Source organism: Macrotis lagotis, chromosome 1 (genome assembly GCF_037893015.1).
Source record: "Macrotis lagotis isolate mMagLag1 chromosome 1, bilby.v1.9.chrom.fasta, whole genome shotgun sequence".
Classification (NCBI taxonomy): domain Eukaryota; kingdom Metazoa; phylum Chordata; class Mammalia; order Peramelemorphia; family Peramelidae; genus Macrotis; species Macrotis lagotis.
The window spans coordinates 111,269,947-111,289,942 of NC_133658.1; the positions used below are offsets into that span (position 1 = coordinate 111,269,947).

The window sequence follows — 19,996 nt, forward strand, 5'->3', positions numbered from 1 at the left end:
TTTTAATCTTCAAAATGTCCCTTTTGAGCAGTCACAGGGGAAATAAAAGTAGTTATTTCCCAACCAGGCTAGTTCATTACTATTGTTTTTGGTATAAAGGGTAAGTAGGGTAGAACTATTTTTTTCATTATCATTGCCACTTCTCATTCCTTGAAACTGATGCTCCAGGTAGCTGGTTAGCTTAGGTAATTATTAATATCTCTACCAACTTCAATATTCTATTACCTTATCTCAGAAGTTCATTTTTCTTTCCTGGAAATGAGACTTGATATGGAAACTGAGGCATATAGCTCAACTGAAGATAATCAGGTGACTATCACTGCCTAGTCAGGAAGAAACAAATCATCCTATACCATAGAATATTCTACATTTATTTCCCTGGACCCTTGAAAGGCTATCCTCTTACCTTAGCAAATATGGTTTCAGTAAGGCAAATATGATTTTACTTCTAAAGGAGTAAGAGTGAGTTTTGAATTTGCTTTTCTGGCAAACTATCTTGAAACCTCTCTCATAGTACCTAGAAGTGATTAAATTCTTGATGAATAATCACTTTACTAATAGGATATTTTATTTTTTAACAAAGGTGTTCGTGAGGGTATTGTAGAAGTCATGTACATGACTTCTTTCAAATCCGTTTTTTTATCCATTTTTCTTCTAAGCCACTTGCAATAATAGTAGCTAGCATTTATACAATGCTATAATATTTTGCAACATAATTCCCCTATATTATCTTATTTGGTCCTCACAACAACCCCTTAAGATCAGTGCTATTATTACTTCCATTTTACAAATGAGGAAATTGAGGCTGGGATAGATTAAGTGACTTTCCTAGTACCTCACAGCCATTAAGTTTCTGAGGCAGGATTCAAACTCACATTTTTCTTGACTCCAACTCCAGTGCTCTATCGACTACATTACCTAGATGTCTAAACCCAACTATATAATGTCTCCCTTTTCAAATCTTAACTCTGATTAACTTTGATTATAAAGATGGTCATTATTTCTGCTTTCATTATTGCTATCACTGTTGACAACCCTAACTCCTATATTTCATTTATTTGTCTTATGCTTTAAGGATGTCCTATAGATGTGGTATTGATGTTAATGAGAGATATCAGCTTGATTTCAGTTTCTCATTTATTGGTGCATGTTTGTGAGATGGAACCATGTGGGGAAGCTGAACTTATGCCAAATAGATATTTTCTGCCACATCAATAAAAGGCATTACTCAATTATTTTGTATTCCCATCAAGGACCAAACTTGATAGGAATGACTTAAACTGCTTATTGAGGTATTTGATGAGGTGTATCAAAAATTTCTTTTAGGATGGAATATGATTGACTTGGAAGCCAATTGTGGCCTTATTTTAATTAAAATACCTTGTCTGGAAGTTATCAACTGAGGTAGTCTAGTGATCAAATGTCCCACTATGGTAGAAAACTGCTAAGATCCTGGTGCAGCACTCTGTGAAGATTCTAACATATTTTTTGAATGAATGAATGGATGGATGGATGGATGGATGGATGGATGGATGGATGGATGGATGGATGGATGAATGAATGAATGAAATGGAAACTAAGTATTTGGCCAGTGGTTCTAAAATGATTTCAACTTTTTACACCTGTGAAGAGGGCAGAGAGGAAAGGATGAACAGCAGCTGTGAATTGTCTGTGAATGTCCCAACTTCTTGTCCAGCTTGTTTGGTAAAGGTCTACTCTTGTTGCCTCTAGCTCTAGGGTCTTATGAAAGATAGTACATGAGAGATCATAGAATGATTCTTTTATTTGCTGTATATAGCTCTAATGGCTCTAAGTGCCAACTAGTTAAATCCTAATAGAATGCAAATATCTCAATGATACTGAGAGTTAAGGATGCCAGTGTCAGTACTGCAATGTGTTCTTTTGTTTTCCCATAACTTTGAATCTTCCCACATCTTTATATCATTCCTGGAAGTAATTTGAATTGTCTGAGAATTATGAAATAGAACCACTTACATGTTTTATCTCAGTTTTCTAATGAACAAACTCAGATTGACACTGGTCTTTTCTTTTTCTTGCTGCTATATAATGCTGGCATTAATTTCCCTGCTCTTTGGTCTTTTTTAAACATAAACCCTTTTCAGGTTTAAAGCCTAGTTTATTTTTGGTTTTTTCTTGATAAACAACTTTGTAAATATTTAGTATTTGTGTCAGACTTGTGGAAGAAGTAATTCAGAAGTCTCATACTCCTTTTCTCCGGAGGCTAGTGTCATTACACTCTTTTTTTTGCTTCTAGTGTTTTTATTTGGATAACAAATTCCCTTGAAACAGGAAAGACATAAATACCTTACTCATATTTTACATTTTTTTGCTCAATATGTGATTTCACAAGATATTTATTATTGTTCTCATTATTAATTTGTCTTATTCTTGTTATAAAGGGAAAATTTATTTATATTTTAGTCTTTATAAATTATAAATTTCATTCATTGAGCTTTTTTCTGTGATTTGATTCTTATTCTAATTTTTATAAAACTCTTACCTTTTGATATTCATATTTTTTAAATTGACTTTAATTCAATTTTTTTCAAGTTTCAACTTGTGCAATAGATACTGAATATCCCCTAACCCCATCTTCTTTTCTCAGAAGTTAAGGGAAAATTACTTTACTTAATTAAATATTTTCATTATGAAGATGGAGATTATTGCAGATAACTCAAAGACATTAAAACTCCAAATAGGTTCTCTTATTTTTACTACACCAAGACCATTTTAAGAAGGTAAACAATGCTTCAGTATTACAAAATTCCATCATCCCTTAGCTGCTAGTATGAAGGCAAAATCTCCATGAAGCATACCAATTTCCCATTCATCCAAATTCCCCTTACTGGGGTAATTTGTACTATGGCTGTCAAACATTACAATTTGTAATAACAAATTCATGATTTCTAGAAAACTTCATTATTCCTAGTACCTTTAATATAGTCTCTTCACCAGAAGTTACTAAATTCTTGATTTGTAAATACCCAAATGTAGCAATATACTTTCTGCAGTTATTCTTGTGCATGGGCAGCCTCCCATCCTTACTGATCTCTGCCTTTTAGAATCCCTAGGTTCCTTTAATAAAGAAGGGAAGGAAATACGAATTTATTACGTACCCGTTTAATAAATTTATTCATGCACTATTTATTTATTCCTATTTATATTGTTACTAGTCTCAGTGGTAAGTACCTCCTTAATTGTATCTTATTTGTATTTGCATAATGGTCCTGGGAGATAGATGTTATTATTATTATTATTATTATTATCCCCATTTTATACTTCAGGAAATTGAGGCAAACAGTTTAAGGGATTTGAGCAGTGTCACATAACTAATATTTGATTTGAACTTAGGTCTTCCTCAGTATAGTAGAAGCCCAGTTCTGTTCATAGCACCTCCTTGTTGCCTTCCAAGATCATCTTGTATTCATCTCCTCCAAGAAACCATTCCTGCCCCCTTTAGGTATTAGTGTGTTCTCTCTTTATAAGTGAAAACATGCATGTTACATTCCTTAGCAGAATGTACGTTTCTTGAAGGTAAGGGCTATTTTTCTTTAATGTTTGTATATACAGTACCTAGCAAAGTACCTTGAACACAATGGGTGTTTTATAATGCTAGTTGGCTTGGCTTGACTTGTTATTAATCCATCAATATATCACTAGTAAGGAAATCTATTGCTGATCAAAGGATTGCATTCCTTGTGTTGGAAGACAGTATCTTACTGCTGGGTTTCACATGGGGGTGGGTGGGGGGATGGGACTCAGTATAGCAGGGATAGCCAAATATTTCAAGGAGACATTCTCGATAGAGGTGGAAGGGAGATTTTGTGGTTTATAACTGATGATTAACTGATGAGGTGATTGAATCTGATTCAAAACCATGAAAAGAAAAAAATAGCTTGACACATAGTAGGAGTTACATAAATCTATTATTTTTATTCTTATTATTTTAATAGAACTTTATCAATCCCAGACAAGGGGTTTCACTTTAGCATATGTAAAGTACATTGAACCACTTAATTTTAGTTGTTCAATTTTATTGTTTGGAAAATTGATCATAATGTCTAATTTTTCCTGTCAAATTCTTAAACTTCAACTAAAAATCCATTATATAAAATATAGATCTATATAATTATTAAAAAATACAATTATTTGAATACCTCTACACATGAAAAGGGTTGAAGAAGTTGCAAGGCAAGAAGTCTAATATTTATCTTTCTCTTCTCCTGATTATCATCTCTCTTCCTGTGCAAAATTATGTCTTATTGAATTATGATCTGAACTCAAATGTTTCAATTTTCCAAACATATAGTTCTGGTATTTGAATAAAGAAGAGTTAAACCAAGATCAGTAGACAAAATATTTTTCTTGAAAAGCAAAATACTATGTATATTCTTGGTCTTGTGACAGTAATTAAGTTGGTAGAATAGTTTATTTTTTCATTATACATTTATTGGAATACATATTAATAAAGTCAGAAAAAAATTCAAGTTCTCCTCCAGAATTTGAATACATTTATTTTGATTTGTTTAACATGGATATTTCTTATTAAGAATAGCTTAGATGTCCTTAAACCAATAACCAGTAATCTTTGGATCAAGGTTCTATGCAAGTGAGACTTTATAACCTACAAAAATAATGACTGAGATGAAAATAATATTGCTTTTTTAAAAAATGACCAATTTTTTTACCAATAATCTAAAGGCTAATACTTATTCTTGGCCTTCAATAAAGGAAAAAGCTGCTAATTCCCTGTACTGCTTCATCCTAGGCTTATAATACATCATGAAATAAAATAGACTGCACCTCACTTTTGACTAAGTTTTAGAAGACTTATAAAAAATTAAGCATCCTTAAGTAACAGGAAACTGCTTCAGTCGATCGATGTTCCAATTTCCAAAGTTGGCCTCATATAATAGAAGATGGGCTTGGGTTTCTGATTTTTGCTCCAAGTGCATTAGTGTTTTGATTTTGTTTCTAAGTGGTAAATCTGTATATTATTAGATCCTTTATGCTATCCTAGTCAATTAAAAATGTTCTTTTGTGCATAGGAAGTAGGAAGTTCAATACAGTGGTCTTTCCTTTTAGGAAAAAAAGACAATTGAGAGAAAATTTTATTAAAAAAATATTTGGTTACTAATGATGAATTCTTTGGTCTGGTTAATTTGAGAAATGATGAAAAATATAAAACGATTTAAAATCTTGTGAGGCTCAATTCTGCTCTTGTACTACTGGTGACAGAATAGCAGAAAAGGAACAGTGAGTCTAAAGAATCCCTTTATTTTCAGAGTATGTATAAACATCAACTTAATTGTTGATATTGTATTTGTGAGGTCCTTTTTCAGTGACAAACTAATGGTAATTCTGTTAACATGCAGTACAAAAACTTGTCAATTTAAAAATTGATAACTGAAGTTTAATACAATTTTTTCATGTATTTAAAAACATTATTTGGAGAAGGGGTTCCATAGACTTTTACACAAAAAGGGCTAGAAGCCCTATACTTTTGTTGTTTTTGTTTTGTTTTGTTCAGTCATATTCATTCTTCATGATACCCTGGACCATAGCATGCCAGGCTCTTCTGCCTTCTACTATCTGCCAGTCTGTTCAAGTTCATGTTTGTTACTTCTGTGATGTCTCCCATTTCCTCCTCTGCTGTCCCCTTTTCCTTTTGCCTTTTATTTTTCCCAGCATCAGTCTTTTCCAATGAATCCAATCTTCTCATTATGTGGCCAAAGTATTTAAAAATGCCTATGCTAGAGGAACTGAATTGATGGTACCATACATGTGAGATTGTTGCTTAGTGGCAGTCTTTTGGGAATACTACTAGATAAGCTGCATAATACTGGTTTTATCATTTATCTCTGCAAGTGAATCCAGAAGATAAAAGAAAAGAAATTGTAAATACACAAGAATGCTTCACAGGTTCTCCATGAAGTGGCAAGTAAAGATGCCTTTGTCAGAGGCTGGTTTAATGGAGGAAAAATTTGCACATGAAATACATGAATCCTGAGGTATAGGGGAGAAGGAATTCAGTATTTTCTCAGTAAAAGAAGTGAAGTCCTCTGCTGAGTGGGAGGGCAGATGGGAATAAGCAATTATATGATGCCTGTTGTATGCATTAGGCTAAAGGCTTTTACAAATATAATCTCATTTGTTGCTAACAACCCTGTGAGGTAGCTGCTCTTAATTTCCCCATTTTACAGTTGAGGAAATTGAAACAGCAGAGGTTTAGTGACTTAACCAGAGTCGTGCAGTTAGCCAGTGTCTATGGTCACATTTGAACTCAGGACTTCCTGACCTTGGAATCAGAAAGTTAAAGTCTAATGCTTTAACTATTGTGCCACCAGTGACTGGGCAATGTGCTGGTTATAGATCAAATGGATTGTAATCCTTCTGAAACACACACACACACACACACACACACACACACACACACACACACACACACACATATACTAGCTGTGTGAAGCAAGGGTTCCATTCTTGAGAAAATGGTCATGGATCCTATTAATCTTGGTATGGAAGTCCTACAATGAGTGTCCCTAATTACAAGAAGAATTGGATGACTAGATTAGCAAAAATCAATATTTCTTACCAGGATTCCTTGTAACACATTCAAAGTTGACACTGTAATTTTTATGAAGGGCAGCAATGTGAAACCCCTCATGGACTCATAGATATAGAGATGAAAGGGTTCATATACCTTCTAGTCTAATCCCTTACTTTTTCTCAGACACCCAGAGAGATTAACATACTTAATCCAAGACCACAGACATAGAAGTAAATCTAGAAACTAAAATTCAGATTCGTGGCTTTTGACTAAAATTTAGTCTCCTTTTCTTAGTACTACATTGCTTCAGTAGTCTTTGAAATAATAACAAAACTTTTCTTTTTAGCTCCATAAATAAAATCAGCTTGTGCTAATAAGAAAATCTATGCTTTTTAAATGGTACTAGAAATTATTTTCACTTAAAATTGTCTTTAAATGATATATAACATTTCATTCTTTTGAAGCTCCAACCTGCATTTAATATAGAAAGGTGATGGCAAGAATTTGTCATGATTTTAATTGATAGTTGTTAAAAAAAAATCCTTTATTAGCAGATAGGATACAAGTTCTGAAACATTTAGTATTCTATTTAAACTACTTAAAATGACCAGGGACAACAATGAATAAAATATGGACAAAAAACAACAGTACTGACAATCTTCAAAGATTTATGTTGCCATTCTTCTATAAAAAATATTTAAGTGCCTATGGTGTGCAAACCATTGTTACTCATTATATTTCAATAATTTTATAAGATCATCAATTTAGAACTATACAGAGCTGCAGTTATCATCCATCATGTTCAACCTTCTCATTTTACAGATGAGGAAACTGAGACAGAGAAGTTAAATGTCTTAAGGTCATACAGGTAGTTGGAGTCCTTTGACTCCAAATGTATATCTTTCACTTGATGAATAAAGGATTCCTTCTTATTTTAAAATTAATTGCTTGGTTGTTTTAATGATAAAGGATAAATCATAAGAGATAGAGACTGAAAACAAGATCTTCCACAACTAATATGAAAGACGTAAAAGTACCATAATCTTCATTTCCTTTTTTCTGATGATGATGTAAGCTGATATTTATTGATGGGGGGAAAAAACCCCATGTGTCACCTGAAAGCTTGATGACTATCACAATGGCTGAATTGGCCACACTAATCAGTAATTTAAAATAGATCAAATCAATTTTGTCATATTAACATGGCAAATATAGTTAGGATGAAAATATATACTATCTTCCTTTTTACTCAGTGGGTGCTAATTTTATATCATTTTAAAAAGGCTGCACTGCTGTTTATTATAAACAACTCAAAACATAACATCTATTGTGCTCTTTATTATTTTATCTATAGAAGATATAGAATGGTGGGTACTATTCATGGAACAGAAATACTTTTAAGGAAATAAAGAAGCAGAATAACATCCTTAATTTCTCAAAGTGCTTACTTTGTTTTTTGGGGGTTTTTTTTTTGAGACAATGGGTTAAGAGACTTGCCCAGGGTCACATAGCTAGTAAGTGTCAGAGATCACATTGGAATGCTGGTCCTCAACTCTATCCGCTGAGTCACCTAGCTGCCCTTCAAAATACTTTTGAAAAGCATTATCAGGCCTTATAATAAACTCATCATCTAGAGGGTCTTGACTGTTTACAACCTGTTTGTATATTTTGTTGTTGTGATTCTTATAGTTCAAGGATCTATGTGCCTTTTGTTCTCTACTTTTTTGAGACCTACTTCTGCCACTGGAGATTTAGGTGAGGGAAATCATGCATAAATTAGTTCATTTGGCTATTTATTATGGATATTGGACTCCAGATCAAAGTAAAAGAGAAACTTGAAATTGTAGGTCAAGAATTATATTTTTTGGATTTTCTTTGCATGTCAGTTAAATATGATCATTCCAGCAACAACTCCATCAAAAAATAGAAATTTGACTGATGTTTAGACATTTTGTATATCTCTTATATAAAACAGAAATTTGAAAATGTATTTTCATCTCCATTTATAATCATGCCAATAGGAAAGCGAAGGAAATAAGAAAGTTTATCAATTTTAATCACATTGATATGGATGTTAAAAATCATGGAAAGCTTTATATAGTCATTACAAACATTCTTTTATTTAAAACCATTTAATTATGAAAACTTCTGAAATTAAGTAGATTTAATTATTTTAAAGTATGGTAATTCACCACCTATAACATGCACACATGATAATATTTTAATTTTGTAAATTGACCTCAAATATTTTTGTGTTTTTAAACCTGCATTTTTAAATCTTCAAATAATTCAACAGTTCCTTTCATGAAAAGCATGTATATGGCTTCAGTGCTTTCAATTTTTTTTCTGACTAAAGGTGCGTGTTATAGGCTTGCCTTTCTATGGTGTTCATTATTAATATACTTGTTCTATATGATCTATTAAAACGTGGGACACAGTATTTTTCTGAGTGATTGTACCATATTGTTCCAAATATAAGGAAACCCAGAATAGAAGGCAACCTCCAACTAGAAACAGCTCAAATATGGAAAAAAGCTGGGGGTCCAGAGCCCGGCGGGTCTGGCTGTGGTGGCAGGGGTGCCGAGGAATAGGAAGATGCCTGCCCACTTACCCGGTGAGTGAAGAAGAGTTTCTTGGCTGCAGTTGCTTTTGCCTAATTAGACAGCTACTGCTGCTACTGCCTTTGCTAGAGACAGAGGTATGTTGGGGGGTGGGGGTGGAGAGAAATTCAGTACAAATAGAATGTTTGGTATTGGATTTCACTTATGGATGGGAGGAGGGGGTCAGAGAAGACATAGATATTTTATTTTCTTGAAGATGCTACCCTTTGTGAATTTTTTAGAGTTTTAGAATAAAAGTTGATAATTAAAATTGCTCAAGAAAATCACCAATCTGAAATTTACCCCAAAGTAGTTTAATGTACATGAATATGGATTTCCATAACTTTGCAGACAGCTCTTAATGATTTCTATATTTTCCCCAGACCATCCTAAATTAATAGCTATATGGAGATAAATAAATTCCTTAGTGGCTACATATATCATGAAGGCATGCAGGACTAGAGTTATGAATAGGTTATTCAGTTTTGATTGAGACCTTTGTTTGATTATAGGAGAGCTGTCTTTTTTTTGTGGGCCTGTTAGTTTGCACCCTAGAATCTAGCATATACATACATACACACATATGTGTGTATATATGCATGTATACACATACACATGTTAGGTTCTAGTGTACACATATTAATGTATGTATATGCTCATATATATTTATATATAAACTCATAAATATGTTATATCTTGTTACCTCATTACAATAATTTTAAGGGAAAATCAAATGCTTTCTTTTTAGTAGCGATATTTCACTGTATAAAATATGTCATTGATCAAGGCTCATATATGTAACAATACACAAATTTTCTTATAACATGTTTGAATTTGGACATTTCTATGAATGTCAGTCTGAATCTACCAAACATGTAGTTTGATATATTTTAATAAAGATTTAGTAAAAGCTAAAATAAAGTGCCATTGGCAAATATGATAGAATTATTTTTTCTAGCAAGCAGCTCTGGACCTGGAGTCAGGAAGACTTGAGTTCAAGGCTGGCCTCAGATACTCACTAGCTGTGTGACCCTGAATAAATCATTTAATCTCTGTTTGCCTTAATTCATTGGAAAAGGAATGGAAAACCACTCCAGTTTGTCAAGAAAACCCTATATAAGATCATAAAAAGTCTAGACACAACCAAACAACCACAAATAATTTTACAACTTTTATAATAAATTATTTTGGATACCTCCTATAAAATCATAAAATATGAAAATTGATCCATCCTTGAATTTGGCAATTGTTGATTGGAAAGGACAGGCATCTTGAGACAAATTTGGAATTTGTAGTCACCCTTGAATTATTTTTCCCTACAATCAATTCTAAAACATGACTTCTCAAACTTTATTTTTTAAAAAAAAATAGAAGAGCTAAAACAAGATAGACAGGCATAACCTGTTCTATGATTATTTTTCAAAACATTCAAGCTTTTAGAGAGGGTTGGATGTAGTATGTAGTCCAATAGAAATGCTGAACTGAAGGTCAGAAAACTGGAATTCACATGCCTGCTTCGATATTTCCATCATATAGAACATTGAGCAAATCACTTAATCTCTCTGGTCTTAGTTTCCTCATTTATTATATATCAAGATTGGACTAGATGATATCTGGAAAGTACTTCAGATGAAATATCTATGAAGAATTTAATGCAGTAACTGGCTCATAGTAGACACTATGCCTCCTTCCCTTCCAGCTCTAAAGTCTAGCAGTTACTTTCTCAGTTTCAAAATCTCCTTAACTTCCATTCATTTGGAAGAGTAAGTATCCATACACTTTTAGAGAGTTTGACAAAACTAACATGCCTTAAAATATCATCATCATCATCATCATCATCATCATCATCATTATCATCATCATTCTTCTTCTTCTTCTTCTTCTTCTTCTTCTTCTTCTTCTTCTTCTTCTTCTTCTTTATAATTTGAGACTGGGACTTCCTATCTCAACCAAGCTGGAAGAATAGTGGCCACTTATAGCTAGCTGATGCTTGGCATGGATTTGACTTGTTTTACTTCTGTTATGAGCCAGTTCACTCCTGTTTCAGCATCTTGGTGCCTCTGTCCAAAGAACTCTCTCTATTGGTGCCAGATTTATTGTGAACATCTATCAGTTTTAACCCTATGGTAGCTCCAGAAGGCTCAGTCTCAGCAGTACCACTTTCTCAGTAATAGAAATTATAGGACTGTATCAGCACCTTTTGGTTTATCATTTGGGACGGGATAGAATAAGGAAAAGGTATGTGTTAGATGTAGAGTGCTCTATGGGTGTAAGATTTTTGGATACTGTTACACTATCAAGAACATATGCAGTTGACCATCATGGCACTGCCATAGGACTGTTCTTTGTCCACGGACTTCAAGGACTACATGGTTTATATGCAGTAGGTTCAGGATTTGTTTTCAGATACATGAGAAAAGTTCAATTTCTCCTTGTCCCATATAGCAATGGACCTTAAATACGTTCCAAGTAGCAGACGTTGGTATACTTTCAAAAAAATTGGCAGTAGCTGCTACATGTTCATTCCTTATAACTCAACTATGCTTTCTCTGCTCTACTAACAAATAAATCCCAACCAACCAGGTTGGTTATAGAACTTGTGGGGGAGGAGAGCATTCTTCAGACCAGGAGTTCTTAACATTTTTCTGTTAAAAATCTAGTAATCTGGTGAAGTTTATGGACTTCTTCTTGGAATAATATTTAAAATGCACAAGATAAAATTACAAGGGAAATCAATTACATTGAAATGCAATCTGGTGAAGCCTATGGACCTCTTCTTGGTTTAAATCCTTTAAAAATGCACAAGATAAAATACATAAAATTACAAGGGAAGTAAATTATATTGAAATGTAGTTATAAAAATAGTAAAAAAAAAGTTCATACATTGAGATAAAGTATCACCTGCTTTAGAGGGAGGAAGTACCATGGAAGTAGGGATGGAATTCTGCTGTGAGAATGGGGCTGCATATCTAGCTACCTCTTCAGTTTTGGAATGAATTGTATTCTTCAGGAAATGATGGAATTCACAAAGGAAGGTAAAAGAATCTTAAATTTAAAAAAAAAATTACAGTTAAGCTTAAATTTGTGATTCTATCTTAACTGTAATTGAAGATTATTACAACTTTTTCGTGTATGAGTGGGTGTGGGGGGACCCTGGTTTGAATTACATGTATTCTAGATAATGTCTAGTACCATGAACCTTTGGTATGGTAGTTTTTTTTTAATTATCAGTCCCATATTTCAAATAGTGACTGTCTGCAAATGAGGCATATAAGAAGAACCAGAAATGAAAACATTATATTTTCATAGCACTTTCTGTTATAATGTGAAGGGTTTCAGCAGGGATTCTTAATTTGGGTTCAATGAACTTAAATGGGGAAAATATATCTTTAATTTTCAATATAATTGGTTTCCCTTTCAATGATAAATAATTTATATTATGCATTTAAAATTTTTATTTTGGGAAGAAGGAATCTATAAGTTTTACTGGAATGCAAGGTATACATCACACACACACACACACACACACACAGACAAACACACACACACAAACACACACACAAAGAAGATTAAGAATCCATGGTTTAGAGGATAAATATGGCTCCAAAATTTGGGGTGGGGAACAGCAATAGTAAATGGAAATGCCCTTGATTGAATTGTTAGATGCCAAAGGAAGCTTCCAAACATATAGGAAGAGATGGGAAGAGGAGTTGGGAGTAGAAATTTAGGTTTAGAGTATAAACAAAAATATAGTATATAGAAAAAAATGTAGCATACAGTATAGAAATGCAGATGTAAATAAATTGCAATTAATGTCATCATGTTCCAAGTATATATATATTATATAATATATATATATATATATATATATATATATATATATATATATATATATATATATATATAGCCTTTACATAAAAGGGTCCTTTTATACAATTACTCCCTTTATCCCAGATATAAAATTCAAGCTGGTGCTAGTAAGTATCCCTTCAGGCTTTGGGCATTTCATTGCATTTACCAATCTGCTGTGGGGGTTTGGGAATATTGGATCTATCAGATCATGATGTACTCATGTCACTCAATTTCTATGGGTCTCAGTTTCTTCATCTCTAAAATGGGGTGATAAATGATAAATCTATGATATATTCCACCTCTAATCTATGAGGGGTTCTTAAATTGTTTGTCTCTGTATACTTCTTTTGGTAGTTGGGTGAAAACTATGAACTTCTTTGCAGAATAGTGCTATTAAATGCAAAAGTAAGATGCTGAGGATTACAAAGGAAACTAATTATATTGAAATATGATTTTTGCACTTGAATAATAGCAACAACAACCAAAACCAAAGAAGAGAAAAAATGCTAGACTCCAGTTGGTACTTATGGAAGAGCTAGCATCACAGAATCAATTTTAAAGAAAAGTTGTTTATTAGTATTATTCTAGGACTTGGAAGAATCATTTATTCAGTGAAATAAAAATGAGCTTGAGTCTTTCCCTGGGGAGTGATGGCCGCCATAAAAGAGAATGGAAAAAACAATTCCACTAGACACTAGTTCCGGAGGTGGTGGGCCAATTGCTTTTCTTATCCCCTTCTTGTCTTGTGAATTCTCTGTAAAATGAGGGGAATGGAATTCAGAGGTATCAAACTCATGGCTCATGGTCTGTGGTAAAACTCCCAGGTACACTTGAATCTGATTAAAATATATTTGGGCTTTTAACAAAATAAATAAATACCCACAAAAATAGTGATATTTAAAAATTTTCTAAGTGAATACTTGACTAGCAGGGATGTTTTCCTATTTGGACTAAATGTCTCTTATGTTTTTCTCTAGCTCTAAATACAATGATCCCATGAGCTTTTCTTCCAGTTATCCCTAGGAAAAAAAATGCATGTACTCCCTAGAAAAATGATTCCTTGCTATCTGGCAGCGTCAGATCCTGGCCATCATGGGGAAAACAAATAGAGTCCATACCTTCAATTATTCAGCCATAACATAAAAAGCCACAAACCCAAACATATGTTCAGGAGCCTTTGTCTTTGTTTCTTTTCTTTTTAAGTCCAGATGAGGAGACAGGAGGGTTTTTCTGAAACAAAATTGTGTGGTGCTTAGTTAAATCTGAGAGGAGGAAAAATGTACCATCAAAATTTTTTTTCTTCCTAAGTAATGCTTTGTAACAGACCCAGTTTCCTCAATACAAAAAAAATGGTGTGTATGCATTTTTCTGAAATGTATATAATATGGCATTTGACTTGCTGACTTAGTTGTTTTAGCTGAACTGTGGAGCAACTTATGAATTCTCTGTTTTAGAATCACTTCAGGTATTTAAAAAAAAAAAACCTTCTTGAAATGTTCTTAATGGTCATTCCTGGGGGGGTGGCAACTGTACTCTTTGGTAAATTAGAGATGGCATTCAGAAGTGCAGAAGATGAGCTGTTGGCTTAGTATTCTTGTTGGCCATGCAAGAAACAAGTATATTTTAATGAGAAGAATTGTTATAATTCAGAAACAAGTCATAGTGTGGTTTTTTAAAATCTTTCTCAAATGAAAAAAAATCCTCATTTGTCAGCAAAACTGAATATGACAATGACAATGACAATCTGCTTAATTAGTTATAAACGACTTTTGTTTAATAACAAAGTTGTTGATTTTTTGCTAAGGGTTCTTTTAGGTTGCCATCAGGGGCTGATGGGAATAACAGTTCACCCACCTCTGCAGCTAGCTTCAGCGGACATACCACTCCTTCTCAGCAACCTGAACCAGTGGTACATACTCTTAAGGTAAACAACAGCACACAATCATACATCTAGAATTTCAGTTGTGCTTGACTTCTTCCCCACAGTGTGATTTCCTCTCTCACAGTCTTACTGTATCCATAGATATTTTTATTTCTTTTAGTTTAAACATTTTAATTTTTGAATTTTTTTTCAAAGATGAGTGTTTTTTTTTTGAATAAAGAAATTTTGTCTTTGGAGGTATTGTGGAATCCCCATTATTATCTCTCTGTTAAAAGTAATGTTATCCATATCTACATGCATCAAAGTTGTTCTGATGTGCATATACATATGTATGTGTAAAAGATTGTTATTTATATGTGTAATGTATGTGGCATGGATGTCTTCAGATATTGTACTTTATTAAAATATGACATCATATTTGCCTTCCACATATCCTTTAATCACTTATTCCCCAATTCTATCCCATGTAACAAAGAATTTTTTTAAAAGACATAACCAAACAAAAGAAAAGCCCTCTTCAAATGGGGATAATAAATCCACAAATATACTTGAAATTCCATTTATCTTCATAACACTAAATCTCATATAGCAAATATGCAAAAATTTCATAAATCTTCAGTTAAGAATATATGAAAATTTGGATTTTAACCTTTGTTTTTTTCTGGAGTTGGAGGGGGAATGATGCAGTCACTAAGTAAAATTATTGGTTTGATATAATATTTATATTTTATATATATTTTAATTTATATTAAATTATATAAGTTAGTATTTGCCATATTTATTATAATTATATAATGATATACAATGATATAATTATTTAAAATATAAATTATAATTTAATATACTATTTATACAAACTGTTTTAAGAGATTGGTAGATTTCAATTGAACAAATATTTATTAAATACTTGCTTTGTGGAAGAAACTATGCCAAATGCTAAGGATACAGAGCCCTGAAATTCCTTGAATATGGATTCTGCCCTTATGGACTAGCTTATAGACTTAGAAAAGGTCAGTAGTAGAAGGCTGCTATCCTGATACAACAATTACAGAATCTTTCTTATCTATTATTTGAAAAACATACACAAGGAAACATTTGTCTTATTTATTTTATTATACTTCAACATTTGATGAATCTGAGATTCCCTTGGTACATTATTCTCTCCAGTGAAGTAGATTGGAAACCATGTACAACATAGAATGTTGAATGGCTCAAAAATTTATATGCTGGTAGCCATTGTGGTGATAAGCATCTGTGAATTTAGCTAAGTTTCTTGTTCACAGACACACTTCTCTGTACCCATACCTGAAGGCTTCAACCTTGATAAGGTCTTTCAGACCTGGCATAACTCTTAAGAAGCTAGGATCACTTTCATGCTTGGATGAGGCATAAGGACAGAATTTTATTGAGGGTTTACTTGTGGTTGGCACTTGAAAGTAATAAAAAATCATCACAATTATATAATTATGAATTTGTTCTCTGATGGTAGGTATTACTCAAAAATTAAGACTTTTTAAAATTTTTCTTAAGATTTCTTAATATTTTGCTTGGAAACTGAGCAATCTTAACAGGCACCTATTGAATGGGATTAAATTTTATCACCTACTTAATGGTTTCTTTGACTCATAGTGTGGCCTATAGCAAATAAGTCTTTCTCTTTATTTTATTTTCCTGAGCCTTGGAAAAGGAAGAATCAGCCTTTCATTTACTTTAAGGGTTTTGCAAAGAGTAAAAGATTTATTATTTTTTGAAAAGATGAAGATTTTCCTAAAATCTTCTACATCATTATACTTGTTCTCATTAGAATGAAAATCTATCATTAAGGAATAGATAATCATCCTTCATGGCATGGATACTGCAGAACAGTGAATGATTCCCCCACAATTTATATTTGTTTTTTAGAGGGTATTGTATAATTTATATTTGGCAAAGATTTGCCCTCCTAATTAAGTTTTCCTTGTCCTAAAGTGCACACCTGCTAATAACAGAATTATACTGGGTCATATACAAGATTTGCTTTTCATACCATAGATAATTCCCAAAGTGGATAGAACTTCATATGAGTAATAAAAAGGATTCAGATTTTCTTTGAGATAGTACAGGAGATCTTTCTGAAGGTAATGATAGAATTGTAATATACTGTCAGGAAATAAATCCTTAGCATAAAGGACACTGTCCTGGATATTAAGATTCTAGGTTACAGAGAAGGTTGCTGATCAACCTTAATGGAGAGAATTTCTATAATATGACTTTTCCCTGATGCTAATGAAATCACAGATCCAGAATAATTCCTCCCCCACCTTCAACCCCTTCCAAAAGTCTACTTATCTGTATGGATATATATTTGTTTTCTGAATGCCTGACAGACATCATGCTTATTGCATTACCTTTTAGAATACAAATGTGAAGGTTTTTGGCTAGTAGTTCATTAAATGAAATAAGAGCTCTTTGAAATACATTTTTGAAATATAAAATATACCATAATATATAAACTTTGGAGGGTCTGGTCACAAACTTTTAAAAAATGAGTTTTTCCCTTTAAGATATTTGGGATTATATTTAAAATATCCATGATCATAATTTTTTAAAGAGCAGCAGTTTTGGTATTGTAATTTTTGACAAGTTTCCTAATTCTTCTTCTGTGAATGGAAACTAATGGTATGGACTAATTTGCAGGGTAAGGAAAGGTTAAAAAAGGGTCTCCTTAATTTTCCCTTCAATTAGCCCACTAATTATCATATAAAATTTTATCTCAAGAGAGGGAGTAATTTAGGGAAACACATTTGAGTATCTTATAAAATTATATGTTTTAATTAGTTAGACTTGTGTCTAAGTTATTGGTTAATGTCTATACTGAACAATGTATTGTTTATTGAATAGCTGAAGGGTTTATTGAATAAATAACTGAATATAAAATTTATTTTTTCTTTTGCAAGAAGTGTGTTGGGAAACAGAAATGTGTAAAGGAAATGTTTTTGATTTAGTATTTAAGTAATTAGGAAATATACTTGCATATAGAAACATAAATTTTAAAAGGTTGCCATTTGACAATTTTTGCTTTCAGAAATCGTTGCATTAGAACTGATCTATGAAGAATTTTTTTCCTCTTCTCAACAAAAATAATTAGAATTAGGGCCTAGTTTCTCATGTTCCTCCCTGTTCTCTAAGGACTTGTTTTCCTTATTGACCTCAAAGGGATCTCTGTGCTTGAGTGAGTATGAGTGTGAGGGTGAGGAGCTGAATGAGAAATTAGCCCCTTCTTAATGATACTGTAGTCATGTCTTGCTTATTAAATGCATGATAGCTATTAATCAGGGCTTCAATTCATTAGTATAAATTAACTGATTTGAAGTGCACCTCTCCGGAGTATATTACAAATCAAATAGGTAGGAGAAAAGTCTCAAACACCATGCCCTTCAAGCTTTCTATGAATATTCACCGAGAAAAGACAATCATTTTCTATAAAGGTACAAAGAATAAGAACAATTCTTATCTGATATATGAGGTGTCAGATTTTGATTTACTTCTTTGATTGTTTTTTTCTACATTAAAGAAACAGACACATGTAGAGAAAGTGGTGATTTCTGAATTCCCATAATATATGCTATAATTGAATTGCTCATTATATCATTATATCAAATATCAATGCAATGCAATGCACGAATGAACTATTTCATGCCTAGCTCATTTATTTCAACTCTCTCTCTTATTAATCAGTGTAGATTACATAGTTGTAATGTGGGTAAGGGAATTATTATCAATTTTTGAGACAGCAGACCTGAATGCAATGGAAATACCAGTCCAGTATTGGCATCATATTGGCTTTTGGGAAAATATGTTTATAGACTATATAAGGCATGAACTCTCTCTCTCTCTCTCTCTCTCTCTCTCTCTCTCTCTCTCTCTCACACACACACACACACACACTCACACACACACACACACACACACACAAATGTACTTTTTCACATTCTCACACACTAATGGAAAAGACTAACATATATCTCACTAGAACTCCTAAGTATATCTTCCTGGGTTGTGACAATTCCTAGTGGTCCCTGGTGGAAGTAGACTCACAAATACTCTAGCCTATCCTTACATTGTCTATGTCCACATAACATTCATGGGGTAAGAGTAATTGCATCGATCATTATGACAATGAGACATTCAACCATAGACACTTGCAAATGGTTAATGCCATCAGGCTATCTTTTTGATCAAGGTAATGATCTAGTTTAGATATTTTGAACATGAATAGAAAAGAACATCTATATATTATCCAAAAATTGTGAAGACAACTTATGAATAATTGATTTAGGAAAAATGTACAGATATGTATTCAAAGTGTATGGGTTTCAGAATATTTGAGTTAGGTAACTTCACAATTTACAGAATGTTTTACAAAGGTAGATTTCCTTAATGTTTTTACTTATACCTAACAAACTAATTCTTTTTTCAGATGAAATTTATTTTTCTTTCTCAACAAATCCAGGTCTTGGATGTTCAGGAAAATATAGATCGTCAACAGGGTAAAGAGTTTGACCATGACCTTAGTGAGACAGAAAAAGCTATAGTCAGAGAAATGTGCAATGTAAGTTTTATGTGCTTAATTCTGTATTCTGTATTGAAGCCTCATCATAACCAAGTTATTGCCCCATGAATACCTATTTTTAAAAAATGCTGACAGAATGCCTTTTAAATTTTATATGAAAATAAAACCAGTTACCCTCTGTTTCATCTGCCATTTGATTCTGGAGCATTTATGAAAACAGTAATCTTATCATAAAACATTTAGATCAAAAATGATTTGCAAGGTCTGTATGTTAGAGCCATCTATGAAACTTTTTCAGTATCTCTTCACTGATTATCCAAAATGGTAATATCCCATGGACTAATGATCATTTTATTTCTATTGAGCAAAATTTCTAATAGATTCTGTTTTGTAATTTTTAGCACTTCCTTGTTTAGTGATGAACATGATTTTTAAGCTTGTAATTTTTGAACTCCTATTTAAGATTATCCTAGGAAAATGATCATTATCTTTATGAATATTATTTTGCAAAACCCTCATATAAAAGATACTGTGCTTCT

At 32.6% G+C, this 19,996-nt stretch overlaps 1 protein-coding gene across 4 annotated transcripts in view; it reads left to right on the top strand.

Moving 5' to 3' along the window:
- CCDC85A (coiled-coil domain containing 85A) overlaps positions 1-19,996 on the top strand; it is a 230,184-nt gene that overhangs the window by 205,373 nt on the left and 4,815 nt on the right. Inside the window, exons 4-6 of one of the 4 annotated variants that reach the window (XM_074206537.1) lie at positions 9,051-9,185; positions 14,828-14,947; positions 19,398-19,496. The exons of 2 other annotated variants lie outside the window; for them this stretch is intronic. In XM_074206537.1, coding sequence (XP_074062638.1) covers positions 9,051-9,185; positions 14,828-14,947; positions 19,398-19,496 — 354 coding nt within the window. The remainder of the gene's footprint in view (positions 1-9,050; positions 9,186-14,827; positions 14,948-19,397; positions 19,497-19,996) is intronic. One more of the 4 variants, XM_074206545.1, reaches the window with a different exon arrangement.